At 38.7% G+C, this 22,286-nt stretch overlaps 1 protein-coding gene and 5 long non-coding RNA genes across 6 annotated transcripts; 4 read left to right on the top strand and 2 right to left on the bottom strand.

Annotated features, from left to right (window-relative positions):
- Window positions 1–631: 631 nt before the first annotated feature.
- Window positions 632–6,965, top strand: LOC116290312 (uncharacterized). The gene is made up of 3 exons (XM_089030223.1): window positions 632–1,255; window positions 1,520–1,843; window positions 3,582–6,965. The coding sequence occupies exons 1-3, from the start codon at window positions 889–891 to the stop codon at window positions 6,326–6,328; spliced, it is 3,438 nt and encodes a 1,145-aa protein (XP_088886349.1). The 5' UTR covers window positions 632–888; the 3' UTR covers window positions 6,329–6,965.
- An 858-nt stretch (window positions 6,966–7,823) lies between these two features.
- LOC148910794 (uncharacterized) lies at window positions 7,824–9,726 on the bottom strand. The gene is made up of 2 exons (XR_016119834.1): window positions 9,498–9,726; window positions 7,824–8,110 (listed from the first exon to the last, which is right to left on the bottom strand). It is a non-coding gene; the product is annotated as an uncharacterized LOC148910794 (long non-coding RNA).
- A 2,167-nt stretch (window positions 9,727–11,893) lies between these two features.
- On the top strand, window positions 11,894–12,843 carry LOC116290302 (uncharacterized). Its single transcript, XR_004196438.2, has 2 exons — window positions 11,894–12,113; window positions 12,565–12,843. It is a non-coding gene; the product is annotated as an uncharacterized LOC116290302 (long non-coding RNA).
- A 1,392-nt stretch (window positions 12,844–14,235) lies between these two features.
- Window positions 14,236–15,640, bottom strand: LOC116290305 (uncharacterized). The gene is made up of 2 exons (XR_004196441.2): window positions 15,231–15,640; window positions 14,236–14,552 (listed from the first exon to the last, which is right to left on the bottom strand). It is a non-coding gene; the product is annotated as an uncharacterized LOC116290305 (long non-coding RNA).
- Window positions 15,641–17,084: 1,444 nt separating this feature from the next.
- LOC148910793 (uncharacterized) lies at window positions 17,085–18,184 on the top strand. The gene is made up of 2 exons (XR_016119835.1): window positions 17,085–17,323; window positions 17,886–18,184. It is a non-coding gene; the product is annotated as an uncharacterized LOC148910793 (long non-coding RNA).
- A 1,547-nt stretch (window positions 18,185–19,731) lies between these two features.
- Window positions 19,732–20,636, top strand: LOC116290303 (uncharacterized). Its single transcript, XR_004196439.2, has 2 exons — window positions 19,732–19,930; window positions 20,365–20,636. It is a non-coding gene; the product is annotated as an uncharacterized LOC116290303 (long non-coding RNA).
- Window positions 20,637–22,286: the final 1,650 nt, after the last annotated feature.

Raw genomic sequence — 22,286 nt, 5'->3', positions numbered from 1 at the left:
GAATGGGAGTAAGCAGATAACTGTCTAGCGATACTGACTTACTTGTCTGATATACGTCCGTATGTCGCTCTCGACTATTATCAAAAGAAAAAAAGAAAGAAGGAAGGAAGGAAAGAAAGAAAGAAAGAAAGAAAGAAAGAAAGAAAGAAAGAAAGAAATAAAGAAAAAAGAAAAGAAATAAAGAAAGAAAGAAAGAAAGCGCATGATGACGCAATGACGACAGTCCTGTCATCCTTCCTCCTCCTCAGCCGCCCTCCTCCGCTCACTCCTACTCCCTCCTACCTTCCCTCTCCTCCCTCCCTCCCTCCCTCCCTCCCTTCCTCCTCCTCCCCTCCCGCCCTCCTTCCTTCCTTCCTTCCTCTCCTCCCTCCCGTCCCTCCCCCCCCTCCCCCCCCCCCCCCCCCCCCTCCCCCCTCCCCCTCCCTCCCTCCCTCCCTCCCTCCCCCTCCCCCCCCTCCCTCCCCTCCCTCCCTCCCCCCTCCCTCCCCCCTCCCCCCTCCCCCATCCACCCCTCCCCCCCTCCCGCCCGTGCTCCCGTCCTTCCCTCCCTCCTTCCCTCGTCCCGCCCTTCACTTCCTTCCTCCTTGCCCTTCCTCTTCCTATCCTTCCTTCCTTAGGAAGGAAGGAAGGAAGGAAGGAAGGATAAATTTATTAGGAAAATAGCCCGAGACCTTTGTCAGCTGCCATAAATTGAATTTTTTTAGCCTAAATTTAGTTTTGTAAAAATTAGTTATTAACACCCCCATCCCCAACTCTCCACCCCCTCCACATCCAACCTTCTCCACTTCCCACCCCTCCACTTCCAACCCTCTCCACTTCCCACCCCCCAGTAATGGAATCGGTCACCCTGTGGTTTAAAAGTCTTTCTCACGTGATCAATCTACCAAGATGGCGGATAACAAGGAAGGCATTTTTCCGGCCTTCCTTGAAAAGCTCGACAAAAACATCCCTTTTAATGAGTTTCTCAAAACCATTTCGTCTTTACTACATCAAGAGGACTTCAATGTCATGAGACGTTTCTTGTGTGATATAATGTCGACGAAAATTAGTGAAAAATTAGCGAATACCGAGGACCTTCTGCAGTCGTTGTGGCACAGTCGATGCATTAATGAAGATGAACTAGACTTACTTGACGATATGCTAGGAGTAACGAATAAAAAGGATGTTATCCAGATGGTGGTTGAATATAAAAAGAGACGTTCGAATAAAATAAGATTTCTTGGGCTGGATGAATTAGCACAAGGCTTTGATATGGGTAAGTTATAGATTCCCAAATATTTATTTATTTTATGCTTATGTATTAAATATTTACGCGCAAAGCCGCAATATTTATTAAATTTTGTATCGTTATTATTTGTTTTAACTCGGCTTAGTAGGAAACCGAACAAGAAGGGGGGAGTATAATATTTAAGGTGGCAAAAATACCCCCCCCCCCCCCCCACTCTCCCATAACTTGCATTTTACACCACCTATTTATTTCGTTCATATGACTTAGACCTTAACCCTGACTTTTTTTTAGATGAAAGATCAGTTATTTCATTCTTCCTGAAGGAGGAGCTTCACAACTTTGACAGAAAAAAGTTATTAAATTTCAAAACAGTTCTTTATAAATCCTTGAAGCTTGTACCATCTGAGGTTTCTTGGATTGGAAAAACTTGGGGTACAGAGAATAAGATTATTTTTCAACTGCCTTGTGAGGTTGTGCCCTTATTAAGGCACTGCACAGCGTGGAAGAAGGACTGGCTGTTCTCTTTGGGTGTGAAGGGTATTCAAGTCAATAAGGAAGATATTATACCTGTGGTTGATATAAGGGTATCTCAACTGAGATTGCAAGAGGATCCAGGTAAAACTAGATATCGTAGAGAAATCATCTGTTTTTCATTATATTCACCCAGTCATTTATACATTTATTCATAACATATCATATCATATGAATTCATTCTTTCATTCCCTACATCCATCTAACCACTCCCATCCATCTATACAGTAAATTTATCCACAACATATCAATACCATCCATCCCATCCATCCATCCCATCCATCCATCCATCCCATCCATCCATCGTTTTCATTAATTGATTCATCCATTTATCAATTCTTTATTCATTCACTCATTGATATTTTTGTTTAAGTATAAGATTGTACAAACTATTTTTACCATTTTGTCGACAAAAACCATTATCAGAGCAAACATCTTCCCAGATGGTCTCAATAAATTATCATTTTACAATGTTCTTTTTTGTTATGTAAATATATTTACCAATGCATAAAGCTTTTTAATTAATATGCTCCTACACGAGTGGCACTGAAAATGACAACTAAATGTTATTTTCAAAACATTTTAAAGCATTTTACCCATCTACTTCATAAAGAAAAGTTGAATTCCCTAGCTTCTTTCCAGGTGCTTGACTCAATTTTCAAACAACTTTAATTTTTAAAAACAAATCTTAGGATGGAAAGAAAGAGGCTATCTATTAAATTTATAAGAATGGAGGTTACATAATATACAGTAAATTAGTAAAAATTAAGTCATACATTTGAGAGCCAGCCACTATTAGTGGATATGCCACTGTGAAATGCATTTTTTAAATCTTGTTTACGTGTTGAATATAAGACACCCACTTAATAGGTCAAACTGTATTTTTTTAAACATCCCTAAAGAGAGCAATTGACATTGCACAACATGAATTTTAAACTTTAAGTTCACTGATCAAATCCCACTCGAATATTCTTAATGGCTTCAAGGCAGCTACCGGTAGTAACGTGTTAGCAGAATACCTAAAGCACTTTGGGTAGTTAATGCTCAAGTTTCTGTATCTTTATTTTATGTCCTTTAATAGCTCACAATGAAGAATCAAAATAACAGCTACAAGGAACCTTTACTCCTCATGTTCTTCTTACCACATGCTAATATTCAGTGCAGACACCACTAGACTCGCAATGGTTAATGAAGCTACGGCAGATGTAGGCCCGCTTCTACTTCTCACACAGTCCTTACTGCAATTTTCATAAACATACGAACTCTGTGTCTCCGAGTTGCATGCTGAAATTTGTTTTTTTGCTGCCGTCAGTCAAAATATGAAAGGTACCAACTGATTAGGTTTGATTGATGGCAGTGAAAAACCAAATTTCAGCATGCAACTTGGAGACGCAGAGTTGGCATGTTTATGAAAATTGCAGCAGTGTATTCTGATATTATGCTGATCACAAATCTTGTAGTTAAATATTTTTCTTTATTTTTGTTTTTTCTTCACCTTGCTTTTAATTAAAATGCCATGTAAAATAAGATATCTTCATTTACCAGTTGGTAGTTTGGAAAATGCTAGATTTAAAGTCAAAATCAATGGCAACTATAGGCTGCTGATGTACATTTGTAGCCTTGCTTTTAACCCCACAAACTTGTTACTACATTTTGCTATTCTTTGTACACCATACTCGAGCTTGACTCCCTATTTTCGCGCCAAAATGAGTGTTCTCGCTCTTCCAACTTTGTTTCTGCGAGCCCGTGATTATTTTTTGCTTGCTTTCTCTCGTGTTCTCCAAGTAATCCTAATTGTGACCAAAATTTCATTGACTTTCAGTTCTTGTTTCTCCCTTCTTACGAACCAACGATGCCTCTAGAGTAGGCGACGTCTCCGAGTTGCGTCGAGTATTGAGCTCAGTGCCACATAGCAAAAGAGCATCTTTACTGAATTCAAGGATCGATGGAGCAACTCCTCTTATCACAGCCTCCAAAAATGGGAATCTAGCTGTGGTTCAGTGCTTAGTAGACGAGTATGGTGTGGATTTAGAGCAGGAGGGGACAGTCAAAGTGGAAGAGGATCTTATCGAATGCTGTACAGCTCTTTGGATGGCCTGTTTAGGTGGTCATATTGGTGTAGTAAGGTTTCTTATTGAGAGAGGTGCGGAGGTGAATCATTCTACTTTAACATCATCCACGCCTCTTAGAGCTGCCTCTTTTAACGGGCATACCGAGGTTGTGAGATACCTCTTGGCTAACGGTGCTGATGTCAATCAAAAGAACCAGGATGGGAATACCTGCGTAATGGTGGCTTGTTGGAATGCTCATTTAGGAACATTTGCCTTGCTGAGGAACTCTGGCGCTGATTTAAACGTGAAGGATAACCAAGGTTTTGGCTTAGTGCATTGCGCAACAGCTGCTAACAACCTAAGCCTCCTTCATGAATTGTTGTCACACGAAGCAGATGTTAATGCCAAGACAGCTGACGGTATAACACCGCTCATGCTTGCCTGCGAGAAAAACCACTCTGATGTATCCTTGCTGCTGTTACAGCGCAATGCCAAAGTGAACGAGCGGTCATCGAAAGGACTGACAGCCGTTCACTTCTGTGCTTTGTCAAACAGTCAGACAAGTCTTCAGCACTTGATGGACTATAATGCCGACCTCTGCTTGCCCACGCAGCGAGGTAGCACATCTCTGATGCTCGCTTGCGCCAAAGGCTATCCTTCTATTGTCACAGCTCTACTTAGGAACATAGCTAAGCAGCGCCTGAAGAATGAATTTGGCAAGGCTTCGGGACCTTCAGGATCACAGAAACTTCCCCATAACTACGAAATAAACCAAGGTAATGAGAATCGAGAGACGTGCCTCATGTTGGCGTGTGAGAGAGGCAGTGCTGAGATAGTAAGAATCTTACTTGACGAAGGAGCAGATCCAGCACTGGCAGACATCAAGGGAGTCACGCCTCTCATAATAACATGCAAGAGAGGGCATGAAAAAATAGTACCTTTACTTCTGAAGAAAGGATCCAAAGTCAACGTGCAGGACGAGGATGGTAACACACCGCTACACATGTGTATCAAGTTCTACCGCGAATTTTCTGGCCATCGCAAATGCGTAGAGCTTCTCTTAGACGCCGGGTCTAATCTCGATATTAAAAACAAAGAAGGCTTGTCTCCTGTTATGTTGGCTTTGAAAACCAAGGTCTGGTTTGGACATGCAGTCGAGGCTTTCTATGAACGCGGTGGCGACTTGGTAACCAGTTTCACGGGTGAAAACGGCGACTCTGCGTTTCACAAATGCGCTCGTTCTGGAGACCTGTTATCAATGACGTTTCTTATGGGAACAAATCCCAGAGGACCGCTTTTGACTAATAATGATGGAGATACAGCACTTTGGGCAGCGGCATTAGAAGGGAATGACGCCATGGCCCGAACATTGATTAACACCCTTCCTGGACTCTCGACGCAGGAGAAGGTAGAAGCCTTTGAGCTCTTGGGTGTCGGTTTCCTGGCGAAAGACATCGCGAGAGACTGGGACACCAATTCAGTCATTGGTTTTTGGCAGGAAGCTATGACACTTCGTAAAAACAACGGGCTTCAAGTTCCTTATATACAGCCCTGCGCTTTTCCCCTCGAGTACTTCATCGAAGCACGAAACGCTTCGGAACTCGAAGACTACAAGACTAATGCCAGCGTCCTGACGGCCCAGGCTTTGCAGATTTGTATCCGTCTGTTGCCAAGGCATAATTCTCGTCTCCCTGCCTTGCTAGGCACTGTCGGCGAGAGATTTGCGCAAATCGGGGAATTCTGTCGCAGTTTGAACGTATGGCTATACGTTCTTGACATTCAACTTGAAAATATCTCCAACGGGAATGTCGGGATTGAAGAACTGATGAATACATTCCGTTGCTTTGCCGATGCTTTCGGGTTCGTTCTCAGTCGTAACGCAGATATCCTTTCGTATGATATCGTTTATAAGGTAGTTAAACGTGCTTTGACAAGTCTTACCACTTTCTCCGCTGTTTTTGAAGTACGCGACACCCTCATGCCATACTTGATCCACTATTTCTCGTCGTTGCTCCAAATTTCCAACAACCAAAGGGAATCCTCTGCCACCATTGATATTGTTCGGGCCTTTGTTCGTCTAGGTCTTCGTACAAAAGAAAGTAATTCAACTCTTCTGCACATTGCTGTTGCGTCTAAAACCGGCGACATCAGCTCATTAAAAGAACATCTTCACTTCCCGAACGTTGCAGTTTGCGAGCTTCTTGTCGAATGTGGTATCGACATAGACGCCCTAGATACCAACCGCAACACGGCATTGCATATCTTACTAACCAAAGGCCACGCTGAGTTGAACGTTCTCCAGTACTTACTCAATGCTGGATCCCACATCGATGCGAGAAATAACAAAGGCAAGACGGCCATTGAGCTTTCTCGGTGTCTTAAGATCCACCAGGAAATAAGATCTATCGGGATTGTATCGATGCTTCAGTGCATTGCCGCCCAGTGCATCGTTAAACACCGAATCACTTATCAAGGTTTCGTCCCGAAACGTTTGGAACCATTCATCGAACTACACTGATATAGGCCCTTTGCAGTACTTTGGAATGCAGCTCAAAATGGAGGACAAAACAATAGGTTTCATATCTTAGGAGATTGGAATTCTTTTGTTTTGTCCCCCAGATGGAGCTGCTTTGACGTGACATGCAAAGGGTCTATTGACTGAATAGGACGTTTACATGATGGCGTCATTGACCTCTTATCCCCAGACTCCTTTGCACTATTTCATTTGTTCAGTCAATTAGCACCAATTGTCTTACTATTCTCATGAGGGAATACAAATTTGAATAAGAAAGAAAATTCGCGAAGCATTATGGTAGTGGGAGTCAAATGACGCCATCATGCAAGCGTCCTACTGCATACATTTTTAACTATTTCCAAGAGATCTTACGGGCAGCAATGTTGGTGGTATAAACAAAGGCAGAAGTTTATATCTAGATCTAGTTACTTCTGACAAAGGAGGTAATAAAGATCTCCAACATGGTGTCTATGACGTAATACGCAAGCAAAGAACTTTAATTCTATTTAAAAGTTAATCAATTTGTAAGAAATTGTTAATTTTAATTTAATAGGATTGAATTTTTTCTTTATAATGTCAGATTGAGTTTTACTAAAAGGATGATACTATGATAGGAATAAAGTCTTATTATTTTAATGATGCCTGAAGTATGTAAAATGACTATAAATTTTGTACGGTCATAACCTTAGTGATAGAACTTAGAGGGACGTGAAAAAAGAGAATGACATCTTATATGGTTTTTCCGGTTCAGTGTTCAGCTAAATATTGTCGACGCTTTCGACGAGTTTTGCATCTAGTATATGCTTTTCGGTTTGAATTATTTCTATTTTTTATCAGATATATCTTTCTTATACACTCCGCCGTGTTTGTTTCTACGTGTGTATCCCCTGTGACCGTCCCCAACGTCTTTGTGTGTCTAAACTCGACCCAGGCAAACGTTTGTTTCTAAGTAATAACCAATTCTAAAAAATTAAAAGAACTTGGTAGAATTTACCAAAGTGAGTGTTCTTAATAGTATCACTAATGATCGACTGTGTGTCTCATTCTAAAGCGTATCGGATCTCCCACGTTGAGAATAAGCTATTTAAAAACTGTAATAGCTACTCAATATTATGTATATATATACAATATTATATTGTGCAGACAGACGCGGCCAGAAAAAAGGGGAACAAATGAGAAAGTAGTCTCGATACACGCGACAGATTTGAGAACTTCATTAAATTATTGATATTTAATCTCCAGTCATTGAGACTGAATAATTCTATTTGTAACGGGAATAATGCAGTCAGGAAATGATGAGAATTTTTTTATCGGTTCTTAAAAAAGTGTCTTAAAATACAAAGCATTACCCGTCTTTCTTCTTTATTGCACACCGCGAGTAAGCGACCGCGCATGCGTTGAACTTGAGAAGCGGACGCGTGTGGTTTCCCGCCCAAAATTTTAGCTCCTTTATGAAGATAGTCTTAACTCGGTAAAATAAATACCATGGATTCACAAATTCAAGAAAAATATAAGTGTATTTTTAATCAAGTTGTATCACAGAATTATAAATTTGAATTTAATTAATTTAAAAGCAAAAATTATTTCAGTCGTTCATTGACTAAATCAGTTTTTCAATTCTGTGGGATTAAAAAAAGTATTTTTTCCATTTTCTATCTCCTTGTCAGTAGCCATGGTCGTTAATCCTGTAGGCATCTATGCAAACCCTCCAGCGAAGCAGTTTTCTACCTCCTTTTCGTGTCGCTGTAGGACATACTTTACGCATCTCATGGTTTGTGCAGGGATCTGTGGAAAGATCACAGAACTTGTTTTATGCTATTGTACTCCCTTCTAACAGAGACTTCTTATTTCTTTCTTTTTCCCTTTTTTCATTTTCTTCCTCTTTTCTTTCTTATCCCTTTTCATTTTTCTATTTTTCCACTTCCTTACGAAAAAACTTGCTAAACAGTGAAAAACATCCATCTATAACTTAGTAAGCGCAGATACTACCATCGATGTTTACATATATTCAAATGTAAAAACAGATTATTATCATCAAATCTAAAGCTGAATAAGCTCAATGAGCATGGCTACAACACGAGGCATGGAACCGAGTTTCGCTTACCACGACCCAAAACTAACTGGGGAAAACAAACAATGCAGTTTCAAGCCATTAAAGAATGGAACAATCTGAGTGACACTCTTAAACAGTGTTCTAATATTAAGGCCACTTTAAATCGAATTTCTTTTAAACCTGTAAACCTAAATAATCTGAACTTTTCATCTTTTACAATTTTACATACTAGTAATAATGATTTTGACTTTTCAGTAACGAGCTGGTTTCGATATTCAACCTCCAAATTCTCTTTTTACATATTATTGTAAAAATATCTTACTTATCAGGACCTTCTTGAAAATCACATTTATAAGTGAAGAAGCTTCCTGTTAAAATATGAATGTAAATAACTTCCTTCATTCCTTCTATACGCACCAGCCGTGAAACCGGTTAAGATATAACAACAACTTTATCACTTGTATCTTATAAATCGAGGGTTTCCTTTAACGACCAATTTTATCGATACCCTGAAACGACCTCTAGCTGATCTAAGTCATGACACTGCTAACTCACAGATCGAACCCTGAAACAACCTCTGGGCTGATCTAGGTCAGGGCATGGCTAACTCACAGATAGAACCATGAAACAACCTCTGGGCTGATCTAGGTCAGGGCACAGCTAACTCGCAGATCGAACCCTGAAACAACCTCTGGGCTGATCTAGGTCAGGGCATGGCTAACTCACAGATAGAACCATGAAACAACCTCTGGGCTGATCTAAGTCAGGGCACGGCTAACTCACAGACCGAACCCTGAAATAACCTCTGGGTAGATCTAAGTCAGGGCACAGCTAACTCGCAGATCGAACCCTGAAATAACCTCTGGGCTGATCTAAGTCAGAGCACGGCTAACTCACAGATCGAACCCTGAAATAACCTCTGGGCTGATCTAAGTCAGTGCATGGCTAACCATGATGTCACAGATCGAACCCTGAAATAACCTCTGGGCTGATCTAAGTCAGAGCACGGCTAACCATGTTGTCACAGATCCAATTGGAAGTCAGAGAACCTTTGGAAAAAACCTCAAATCAATGGAAAAATCCAAAAGACTCTACACTCAGCGATGTAACAGTTCTTACCTCACTTCTTCTTTTGCCACTAGGTTTAGATGGACAATTGCCTAATCGGCAGGTATGTTGTGGTATACTCGAAAATGCTGAGCACATCAAAGACATGTTGAGTACCAGTAAGATACAGACAGCAAGTACTACTTTGTTAGCCATTGTGTGAAGCTACTGGAACTGGTTGTAAGTCAGTTGTCTGATAATCCTGGTTACAAGATCGATAGTTGTACTCTTCAAATGCTTATATCGGTTTATATAGTGATTGAACGTTTATATATAACTCGTTTATTAACCTGAATGCCATAAAAATAAAACAGGCGGTGTGGTTTGGAGTACGATATTCTTGATCACTTTCAGGATAAATTGATTCAAAGTTAAAACAGCCCATTAGGCGTCCTACTGAGACGAAAGGCACAGCCGAAAATGGCAGGTACCGTCCAAGTAAAATGTTGATACTCTCCTTAGAAACAAACAAACAACAACACGTTGAGTAAAGAGACAAGGAAAAGGCGTGAAGCGACTTCTCTTTGTTGATTTGCGAACGATTGGTACAAAAGTAAAACGTTTGCAGATGGTGTTTTCTTAGGGTTGAGTTAATCGGCGGCTGGCGGCAAAGAATGTACCATTGAATATTACCTACACCTTTTACCGTTCTAGTTTATGCTTTACGTCAGCTACATCAATTGGTAGGGCAGTTGTAGAACCTTCTATGATGTGCACGACTCCAAAAGTCTGTAGTAACCTATAGTCAATAGCGCTAAAGTGGTAAAACAGTTCTCGAACTCACGGCATTTCCTAAAAGAAAAGGTTATATCTTGAAACAATGTTATTTCGATGGAAACAAAAATATCTTCGTTATTATGAGGCTTTTAAGCCACATTATCAACTAAATCTTTATTTAATTGATTTTAGCTCTACAATCTCTTACTCGCCACTTTAAAATTTTTAAAGATGAAGGTCCATCGTATATAACCAACTTTTTTTTTTTTTTTTTTTTTGACATAAAAAACTGCTCCATTTTAGTTCCATAATAACTTTAAGTTATCCTCAATTTTCTGAGACACTAGCGAATTTAAACTAAAAAATCATATCGTTCGCACAATCAATTGATCAGTTATTTACTCCAAGCAGCAAGCAGTGTAAAGTTTTTGAAATCCGCACACTGAGTAATGCTCGCTAATAAGTGAGATCATATAAATTGTCGTTAATTTCCATTACTGCACGTATATCGAGTTTTATATCTCACCGTCAGTTTACCGCCTCCAGGCACCCCGGCTAGCTACTTGATGATACACATATATTGTTGGATTGATTTTTAAAAACATTGAAGAATTTATAGGAAAGTAAGTGCTTCGTTTGAATGTGTTCATCCGGTTTTGGAGAGCTCGGTTTTTACAGACGTAAAGTGCGCAAGATATCGAGTATTCGGTTAACTTTAGAATATGACTTATCTTGGTGACGAATTAGGAATGATTATTGTTAAACACTTGAAAGCATTAAATCTAACCATAACACTCTTTCTTTCTTTCTTTTCTTTTCTTTCTTTCTTTCTTTCTTTCTTTCTTTCTTTCTTTCTTTCTTTCTTTCTTTCTTTCTTTCTTTCTTTCTTTCTTTCTTTCTTTCTTTCTTTCTTTCTTTCTTTCTTTCTTTCTTTCTTTCTTTCTTTCTTTCTTTCTTTCTTTCTTTCTTCTTACTCGACATTCTTGTAAAGCAATTTTTATATTGATAGAATTTTTTTCGAGTATAAATAAAGTATCACTCACTCACTCACTCACTCACTCACTCACTCACTCACTCACTCTTTCTTTCTTTCTTTCTTTCCTTCTTTCTTTCTTTCTTTCTTTCTTTCTCCCTTTCTTTCTTTCTTTCTTTCTTTCTTTCTTTCTTTCTTTCTTTCTTTCTTTCTTTCTTTCTTTCTTTCGTCGATCGAAGATTCTACAAGTACGACGATAAACCGCATGTCTTTTGGAGTGACGCATAAACTAGAACGGTAAAAGGTGTAGGTAATATTCAATGGTACATTTGCCGCCAGCCGCCGATTAACTCAACCCTAAGAAAACACCATCTGCAAACGTTTTATTTTTGTGCTGGTCGTTCGCAAATCATCAAATAATAGAAGTCGCTTCACGCCTTTTCCTTGTCTCTTTACTCAGCGTGTTGTTGTTTGTTTGTTTCTAAGGAGAGTATCAACATTTTACTTGGACGGTAGCTGCCATTTTCGGCTATGCCTTTCGTCTTGGTAGGACGCCTGGTTCGAAAAGTGTTGTTTTAACTTTATATTAAATTAGCCTGAAAGCGAGCAAGAATATCGTACTCCAAACCACACCGCCTGTTTTATTTTTATAGCATTCAGGTTAATAAACGAGTTATATATGGACGTTCAAACACTATATAAACCGAGATAAGCATTCGAAGAGTACAGCTATCGATATTGTAACCAGGATTATCAGACAACTGACTTACGAAGACGACCAGTTCCAATATCTTCACACAATGGCTAACAAAGTAGTACTTGCTGTCTGTATCTTACTTGTACTCAATATGTCTTTGATGTGTTCAGCGTTTACAAGTGTGATAACTAATGGCTGCTCCGGAGGCAGCTGTAGGTCTATTGACAAAAGAGCAAGTGAGGTAAGAATAGTTACATATCACTGTGAGCAGGGAGTCTGTATGTTTTCTCCTTGAATGAGTCGAGGGTTTTTCTTACTTACTTGTGAGTTGAGCGTCGTGTGCATAGAATATTGAATGTAGTGGAAGTGTGTGTGAGCGAAAAGTGTCCCCAATTAGTGCGAAAGCGCTAGAACGACTAGACACTTAAATAAAAGGGATTTATGTATTTATTTTTACGCGCTCTCAAAACCTAAAAGCTAAAACCCCATTAAATCTGTGAGTTAGCCATGCCCTGACTTAGATCGGCCTAGAGGTTGTTTTAGGGTTCAATCTGTGAGTTAGCCATGCCCTGACTTTGATATAAAAAATAAATAAACAAACAAACAAACAAGGAAAATGCTTGAACACCGCTTCTTCCCTGGAGTAAAAGACTGTACAATAGTAGAAAACAAGTTCTGTGCTCTTTCCTCAGATCCCTGTACGAACCACGAGATGCATAAAGTATGTCCTACAGCGACACGGAAAGGAGGTAGAAAACTGCTTCGTTGGAGGGTTTGCATAGATGCATGCAGGATTAACGACCATGGCTACTGACAAGAAGATAGAAAATGGAAAAAATACCTTTTTTAATCCCACAGAATTGAAAAACTGATTTAATCAATGAACGACTAAATTATTTTAGACAAAACATCATTTTTGAATCCTACAGGATTTATATAATCAATTCAAATAAACTATACTGAAATACTTATTTTAGTTTTCATTCAGTTTCAAATTAATTTTAAAAGACTTTCAATTTGTAAGGCCGCTAAAGAGTAAACTGATTTCGAGAGAGATCGAGTTACAAGAGCACAGAATTTTTGTATCTTGGTGTTTTAGCTAATGAACAGGATATATGTAGCCAAAAAAACGATCCATTTAATGAGGTGGGGTCAAGTTTCACGTCAAATGATGGTCAAATAGCATTTCACGAAATAATGAAAACGATTGAAATAATGCTTTACAAAATAGCCGGAGGTAACATTTACAGAACAAGGAACCGGCTCTCCCACGTGACTCTCCAACGTGTCTCTCCCAAGTGTCTCTCTCACGTGACTCTCCCACGTGTCTCTCCCAAGTGTCTCTCTCGCGTGTCTCTCCCACGTGACTCTCCAACGTGTCTCTCCCAAGTGTCTCTCTCACGTGACTCTCCAACGTGTCTCTCCCAAGTGTCTCTCCCACGTGACTCCAACGTGTCTCTCCCAAGTGTCTCTCTCACGTGACTCTCCCACGTGTCTCTCCCAAGTGTCTCTCTCACGTGTCTCTCCAACGTGACTCTCCAACGTGTCTCTCCCACGTGACTCTCCCAAGTGTCTCTCTCACGTGACTCTTCCACGTGACTCTCCCACGTGTCTCTCCCACGTGACTCTCCCACGTGTCTCTCCCACGTGTCTCTCCGAAGGAGTTCGACACACTTGTGGAGAGAGGAGAGGAACGCATCAGGAAGAGAAGAGAGAGAAACGGCTAAAAAAGACAGCAAGGAGAAAAAAATAACGGAAAAATATAGCGAGGAGAAAGATCCAGCATAAAAGGGAAGAAAATGCAGTAGTCACTATCGAAATTAATTATTATATTTTGTTTTCGTTTGTCTGCGGACAAATACACCGCTGGAAAAATAGAGAGGAGGGTGAAAGATGGGATAATAAAATAGAGAGCTGAATATTAGATGCTAGTTCCTCTCCGTTCTGCCTTGCCAAACACCAAACTGAACTATTAATAGATACGACTACAAAAGTTTATCGAAAATTTTCGTATTGCGCGCAATTCATTTTGAAGCCGGTCTCTCGCTACAAAATCTTCATTTGAACAAGTACAAAGTAGACTTTATTTTTTCATGAAACGTACCTGAAAAAAGCTTTTAAATGGCAAGGCTAGTTTGTTTTAAAACTCCATCACACCTAGGATTTTTTTAAATTCGTTCTATCTCTTTCTCGTTTGTTCATAGCTGGAACTTGGGTTTATATATCTATACTGAAGTGAATTTACTAAAGGTAAATATATATGATTGCTTAGCTGTTGTATCACTGCGTGGGACTGAATCACAATGAAGCCAGGCTCCAAACCAGACTACGAAAAGCCCCAAAGATCAAAAAGCAGTCTATCAAACGATGAATATCTTCTTTATTATATTTTCAAAGACCTGTTTTAAACAATAGGTTAAGAAACTTTAACATTACATTGCATAAATATGCGAGTATTTTTCATGGTTCCTCTTTCATTCATCGCCATGAAAATAGAAATCCGTTTATTTGTTCTTCTTGATTTCATTCTTCCTCAGGAATATCTCTGTCAGTATCCTCCTGGAATCTGCTAGGTATTCTTTGTGCTTCTTTCTTTACTATATCGCTGTGTTGTATCCATTTGATCGTTATTATGACACTTTTGGTCCCAGATATCCCGCAACCTGTTTGGTTTTAAGGGCTGAGAAGACATAAAGGGGCAATTTTAGCAAGCAAATTGTTATAAAAATTATGAAATATTTAAATGAATTAAGGTATCAGGAGGGGATTTGGACCCCTTTGTCTCAAATATTGCACGGACTTTACAATATTTTTCCATAAAAGTATACATTTTCTAAAAGTTAAATAAACGTAGTTTTCGAAAATTTACTATTTAGAATTATCAGTTTTGGAACACAAACATTTTTGTATAAAACTACAATAAAATGGTTTTCTCAGAATTGACAGTACAATCAAATGGCTTTTACGACACCGTTTTCGTCAGTACAAGGCAAGCCACTATGCAGCGCAATCAAGTTTTGTACAGCGCCGTTGAATGGTTTCCTCAATACAGTGAATCAAATGGTTATCTTTACTGATAAGCAATTAACTGGACTTTATTTGTGCAGTGCAATCATGAGTGGTTGTTAAGTTTATGCTACAGTCAAATGGTTTTCCCAGTACAGTGCAAGTCAGTTCATCACTCAAATGACTTCAACTTACCACTCAAATGGCTTTAGCTTACCACTCAAATGGCTTTAACTTACCACTCAAATGACTTTAACTTGCCACTCAAATGGCTTTAACTTACCACTCAAATGGCTTTAACTTTATACCACTCAAATGGCTTTAACTTACCACTCAAATAGCTTTAACTTACCACTTCAGCTCTCTTTCCGTGGTTTCCGAGGCAGCTCGTAAACTGCGCTTGACTCTGACGAAACAAGAAAAAACAAGAAAGTACAACCAAACACAAAGAAATACGTCGAAGTCCTTTGTTCATCGTCCTGGTGTTTTCTTCAATTCTTTTCAGTTTCTTGCGAGAGTCTGAGTGATGCTTATCTTCGCCTCTTTCTAAACTTCAGTTATGACCCTAACCATCTCAGATATCGGGGTTTTATAGAATAGCCCTCTCCCAACTCAAAGGAAAAAATTTCCATCTCACAGAGAGGAAACTTTAAGAGGCCAACACAATATCGCCTGGAAGACGATGTCTTTTAGCTTTGAATCTCTGCGTGAATATCAGTTTTTATATATTTTAAGCGGTCAACGACACTTTTGATATTTGGTGTTTTAAACCATACATGTTTCGGCAAGTTCGACTGCCACAAGTGAATTAATAGTTTTGAGCAAACAACGACAACTTTTGATATTTGGCGGTTTTAAACCATACATGTTTCGGCAAGTTCGACTGCCACAAGTGAATTAAGTGGACGACATGCCGAAACATGTATGATTTAAAATCGCCAAATATCAAAAGTTGTCGTCCGCTCAAAACTATTGATTCACCTGTTGCTACTAAGACCTTTTTATATATTATATTTTGTAGTTTTCCGTTATCTCTGAAACGATAAGTGCTTGCTTGTCAAGCAGAGAATATCAGGGCCATTTTTCATGCGGGATACCTTTAAATATAGGTGCATTCGAGACAGATGGTTTTGAAAATTTGTTAAATAGAAGATATAATATATTTCGAGTATTGCCACGAATTCCCATCAAGCGCTTGTATTTTTTCGAGAGTAAATCTGCTGCTTCTTTAAGTAAGATACGAAAATTTTAGTCCGCCCGTATACGAGAACAATGATAGACAGCTATATTATTCCAAGAAAATGAACGCTCTCCTAATCTAATCCAAAATCATACAGTCAACAAACTAATGATATCCTAAGCTTAAAAACTGCTCTAATGAATTTACAAGTACCGTTTCTTACGATACAGCGCCGGTCTCTGATGCAACGCGAATATGTGCAAGTTTAATGAGAGACATAATCAACCATTTTCGACTCATTGCTTCGTAGTCCGTTATCCACGGTGAAAGGAATGCCCCATGCTTTGTAGGAGTTAAGGAGATTGACTCTAATTATCATAATGTATCCATTAGATAGCAAAGAATACCGTCAGGAATTCAAGCTGTTTAAAAACAACGGAACAAAGCCACAGGTTAGGAAACTAGAAAAGGAGGAAGTACCGATAAATTGCTTAGGTTTTGCTTGACGTCATTTCCTGAGTCGTGCGAAATGTTCATCACGTGCCGGCGCCCATAATCCAGCTTGGGCTGCCTGTGGTTAGACGGGCAGAACAATCAAATCTCTTTGCTCTCGTGAGTATTGAATATTTTCTCATGTAAAAACGACTTGTATAGTTGTATTGTGGTCAGTGCATGTTGGACTACTATTAGATCCGCTCTTTGTACTCACATGACCAACGTCGGAAATAGAGACAGCTTTATTTTAGAGCCATATTTTTCGTGATGCATTTTACATATAACTAGTGTTCAAAACCATCTGTCCGAATGCATCTATATTTAAAGGTATCCCGCATGAAAAATGGCCCTAATATTCTCTGCTTGTCAAATATAACGGAAAACTACAAAATATAATATATAAAAACGGATCTTCACGCAGAGATTCAAAGCTAAAAGACATCGTCTTCCAGGCGATATTGTGTTGGCGTCTTAAAGTTTCCCCTCTGTGAGTTGAAAAACTTTTCCTAAAGTAGAGAGAGGGCTATTCTATAAAACCCCGATATCTGAGATGATTAGGGTCATAGCTGAAGTTTGGAAAGAGGCGAAGATAAGCATCACTCAGACTCTCGCAAGAAACTGAAAAGATTGAAGAAAACACCAGGACGATGAACAAAGGACTTCGACGTATTTCTTTGTGTTTGGTTGTACTTTCTTGTTTTTTCTTGTTTCGTCAGAGTCAAGCGCAGTTTACGAGCTGCCTCGGAAACCACGGAAAGAGAGCTGAAGTGGTAGGTTAAAGCTATTTGAGTGTGCGATACTGAAAACCCTCTGATTGCACTGTAAGAAAACCATTTGACTGCTGCATGCACTTCATTGGTAAAAACAGTTAATTGCATTGTCGGTACTGAGAGAACCATTTGATTGCACTTTACTAAGGAAACCATTCAACGGCGCTGTATTGGTCAAAAAACATTTGATTGCGCTGCATACAGTACATGCGCTTGTAGTGATGCAAACGTACCATATGGTGAAAGCCATTTGATTGCAGTGTCAATTCTAAGAAGATCAATGCACTGCACCAATAAAAACAAAGTTCGATGTTAGCCATTCTATTGCACATTTATTCGGAATATTTTTGTGTTTCAAAACTGACAATTTTGAATAAATTTTCGAAAACTACGCGTTAATTTAACTTTCAGAAAATGTATACTTTTATGGCAAAATATGAAATCCGTGCAAACATTGAGATTATATGGGTCCAAATCCCCTCTTGATACCTTAACTCATTTAAATATTTCATAATTTTTATAACAATTTGCTTGCTAAAATTGCCCCTTTATGTCTTCTCAGCCCTTAAAACCAAACAGGTTGCGGGAAATCTGGGACCTAAAGGGTCATAATAACGATCAAATGGACATACAGCACAGCGATATAGTAAAGAAAGAAGCACAAAGAATACCTAGCAGATTCCAGCAGGATACTGACAAAGATATTCCTGAGGAAAAATGAAACCAAGGAAGGCGAATAAACGGATTTCTATTCTCATGGCGATGAATGAAAGAGGAACCATGAAAAAAAATACCTGCATATTTATGTAATATAACTGTTAAGACAGGTTTTTAAGAATATAATAAATGATATTTATCGTTTGATAGACTGTTTATTTGATCTTTGAAGAACATGCGTAATAGGTAAATTACGAACCTCGTATGAAACGACTGAAGAAGAGGGCCAATGGGCCTTCCACAACTCCAAGTCGCGTGAAAAAATGAGCCAGCTCAACTAAAAACAGTGGACAGCTGTTTCGGCCTGTTTATCTATTACGCATGTTCTTCTATGATTTCCGAGCCGATCCCACACGGTTTATCGCCTCATCTTTCATGTATATTCGATCTTTGGGCTTTTGTCAAGTTTTGAGCCTGGCTCTGTTGTGATTGTCCCAGGCCATGCGCTGAGATACAACGGCCAAAGCATAATATATTTTTAGCTTTTTTAAAATTTACTTTGGTACTACAATATGAATATCTTAACACTAAGCTCCGTGTTCTTGACGAGAAATAATAAGAAGGAACACTAGGCATTCCAGCTATTTTTGTGTCTTGGAATGACCTATCACTTTTGTTTATTACCTTTGACCTGAAAAAGCTTTCCCTTGAAATAGGACGTTCAGACTTTGGTCACTGATGTGATTACAAAGGGTGGATCCAATACAGCAGTCATGTTAGATAGCAGGAACAATACAATCGTTTTACATGAGAAAGAATTCAATTCCCGAGAGCAAAGGTATTCCATTGTTCTACCATCTAATCACAGGAACTCCAAGCTGTATTATGGGCGCCGGCACGTGATGGTGCAAAACCTCTATAGGTGTATACCGTCAATCCGAAAAAGGTTGACCAAATATACAAATAATATATAACTCTCGCCGCGTGAAAAGCAGGTTTTTAAGCCCTTAACAGCTTAAAAACACTTCAAACATTTTTTCTGTTGCCTCTTCACACTATAAGACACTTTATTCATCCTACCCATGATGGTTGAAGTCTTTGTTGTTAAAAACCTGTTAGATTCGTGACAATTATATCTGTATCTATCTATTTCGTTTCGGTAAAACCATCTTGGGATTGACTTTATTTATTTCACGTAGTTATATATGTGTACATGTGCGCTGAGAAAAAGAGTATCCGTAAAACGTGGATCGTAAAACTGTTTCAACAAAATCGCCCTAGTCGTGTTCTTAACCCTAAAAAACCTGAGTAATTGCCTAACCAAAGTACTTCGAGTTAAATCTAGACTCATTTTTTCGTGATTTGCAGGGAACAAATTACAGAGAGCCTACAACTCATTAATTTTTCTCACAAATGAATTCGAGCAAAAGATTTTAGCACCTGGTGTTCATGTGATTCCATAAAAGGGACACTTGGTATATTGGAATCCAAAAAGCGACGCTAACGAGGAAGAACAATTCAACTCCAATCAAGAAATAATGCTTTTCCGGATTCCAAAACTTTTAAAAGCGATGAAGTAAGGCGCTTAATAAGTAAGAAAAAGCTTTAACCAGCTTAAAGTAATTTAGGGATGATGGTAGGAATGTTGTAAAAGAGTTTTAAGTGCGGAGAGGATTTAATGGCGTGTGAAGAGGCCTTTTCCTGTTGCAGTAATTTTGGGACTTCCTTAGTGATTGCATAAGTAAGCGAACACGAGCGGCTAGTAAAGGCAGTCTTACGAGTAATTTATCAGATAAAGACTTCAAGCTACGCGTGAAAAGCAGAACGATAAAGATGAAGACAACAGTGATAACTTTGATCGGGATTTTACTAGTCATTCAGCAGACGTATTCCTTCACCGCGGGAATCGGGAATTTTGGAAAACGAGAATATCAAAGAGGGTCCCACATGGTAAGAAATTACACCTCTAGGGAGTTTTATTTGAAGTTTGATTAGAGCATATAAGGAAAAGCTACAAATATCTTCAAACGAACATGTACTTTATTTATACGACCTTTGAGCATCGCAAATTTATAAGCTTGTGTAACTGATATATATATTTTTACTTTCTTCGTTTTTTCATTCATTCATTTATTTTTACATTCACTTATCTGTTCTTTCTTTCTTTCACTCATTCCTTTTGTTCTTTTTTATTTGCTCTTTCTTTCGTTTTTGTCTCCATATTTCTTTAATTTTCTTAGATATTTTTTTGTTTCTGTTTTGTTATTGTTGTCGTCGTTTGTTCTGTGTGCTGGCGTGTCACTGCTTATTTACCGCCTAAAAAAGTATAATTCTGATAACTAGAACTCCGATCCGTATTAATACCATATATTTTTCTTTCATAGAGTCGTAAATCACTACAATATCTCTGCGATTATGTACAGAGAACAGCAACGGAAGAACCAGAGTTAACAACAAAACGATCCACGCCGGAGTACATACGGGACATTTGCCAACTATGACGTGACAAAATGGAGTTCAATGCCAAAACATCTCACTCAAGTTTTGCAAATTAAAACTAAATTTGAAAGACTTTTTTTTGAAATGAAAGCATGATAAAGATTCAAGGCTATGTAAGGTTTATTATATGAAAATAAATGTCATAATTTCTGGTTTAGTTAATATTATATTCTTATTTCATTTGGGGGATTATTTTAGGGATACAGCGCTTCCGATATAAGACGCGCGGTAATTGGTTACTTTATTACGAAACCTATAATTGGTCAAAGATTTAAATGCTATAATAATGAGAATGGAAATGGCTAATGAATATAGTAATGAAAAAATCTTCCGGCCTTTTTCCTAATAAATTTTGGACGTAATTTTTTTTCCATTTCAGACCACGTGTCACTCTCGTGAAAATAAGATTCTTTGTTTGTCTTGTATCCATGTTTATTTTCATGTTCTATCTTCTCATGTGCAACTGTTACATGAACAAAATAGTGTTACTCTGATGACACGTGATCTGACATCTTATTTCACGTGCCATTCCTAGAGTAACACTACTCTGTTGAACATTAAAACATTAGAAAGAACACAAAAGAGAAGATGTGAAAAAATTTTTTTTTTACTAATCGTGTTAAAATCCCATTTTTTTATGGGCTCGGATTTGGTAAGATTTAAGATAGGATTGGATATACTATTAAGAATTACTGTTTAACGTTTTTAATGAGCCAGTGATATACTGCTTTCTTTGCGGGCAATTTAAAACACATTAAAACAAGTAAAAGTTTAGTCATAATGACTGAAACATTACTGGAGGAAGCCATAGATTGAAACGTAAAAAAATCCAGAAGAAAAGAAAGGAAATTGACAGTAAAATGAACTGGGCTCAGCTTATCCTAAACGCCTTTGTTAACAACTCGACACAAAGGTTTTAAGCTACTCTTTCAAGTGGTATTATAATAGCTTTCTCCGCTGTGTCGTCCTTCGCTTTTACAACGCCAAATTCTTACTTCCTTTTCAACATAAATTGGAATTGACGATTTAATTAAGTTTATTAAGTGACGGTAACATTTGATTGACACGTAGTCCGGTATACCCGTCCCATGAATACTTAAAGTAAGAACTTAAGGTCGCGTCCTTTTAGGGTTATTCCGTCAAACGACCCCCACACTGACCGTTCCTCCACTATTACGACAATGGTGAGGTTTTTTATACTTGCTTCCTGAAGGTTTTTTTCCCTGTTAATCTAATGATAAGTCGTAATTTCTTTATAGTCATGTAAGTATGTAGCATTTTGCCGTGTCATTTCGTTGAAAACAAGGAAAGAAAGAAAGAAAGAATGGCACATTCCAGAATATGTATAAATAAAACCAATATGAATTCGGAAGTAACAAATAATATTAACAGGCGGAATTCCTTAAACCAAATGATTAGATACATGACAGGAAAGTACGCAAAATGATTTGTCTGTTTATAATTAATTTGCGGGGAAAAAAGAATTACACTGAAAAATATCGAAATCTTACTAGGTTGCTTGACTGAGGCAATTGACAGTGATGTTTGACTAGGGGTGGGGGATGGGGGTGACGAATGAATGGATAAATGGATGGATAAATGGACGGACGGACGGACGGACGGACGGACGGACGGACGGACGGACGGATGGATGGGTGGGTGGGTGGATGGGTGGGTGGATGGGTGGGTGGACGGGTGGATGGATGGATGCATGCATGCATGGATGGATGCATCGATGGATGCATGGATGGATGCATCGATGGATGCATGGATGGATGCATCGATGGATGCATGGATGGATGCATCG

Source organism: Actinia tenebrosa, unplaced genomic scaffold, assembly GCF_029948245.1.
Source record: "Actinia tenebrosa isolate PJP-AT-01 unplaced genomic scaffold, QUT_ActTen_1.0 PGA_scaffold15__27_contigs__length_11533743, whole genome shotgun sequence".
Lineage (NCBI taxonomy): Eukaryota > Metazoa > Cnidaria > Anthozoa > Actiniaria > Actiniidae > Actinia > Actinia tenebrosa.
This window is presented reverse-complemented; position numbering and strand designations above follow the sequence as displayed.

Excerpts from the sequence above, each read along its gene's own strand:
- LOC116290312 (XM_089030223.1), top strand. The coding sequence starts at position 889 with ATGGCGGATAACAAGGAAGGCATTTTTCCGGCCTTCCTTGAAAAGCTC. Across the intron at positions 1,256-1,519 it reads AGCACAAGGCTTTGATATGG|ATGAAAGATCAGTTATTTCA; the intron begins GTAAGTTATAGA and ends ACTTTTTTTTAG. Across the intron at positions 1,844-3,581 it reads GAGATTGCAAGAGGATCCAG|TTCTTGTTTCTCCCTTCTTA; the intron begins GTAAAACTAGAT and ends ATTGACTTTCAG.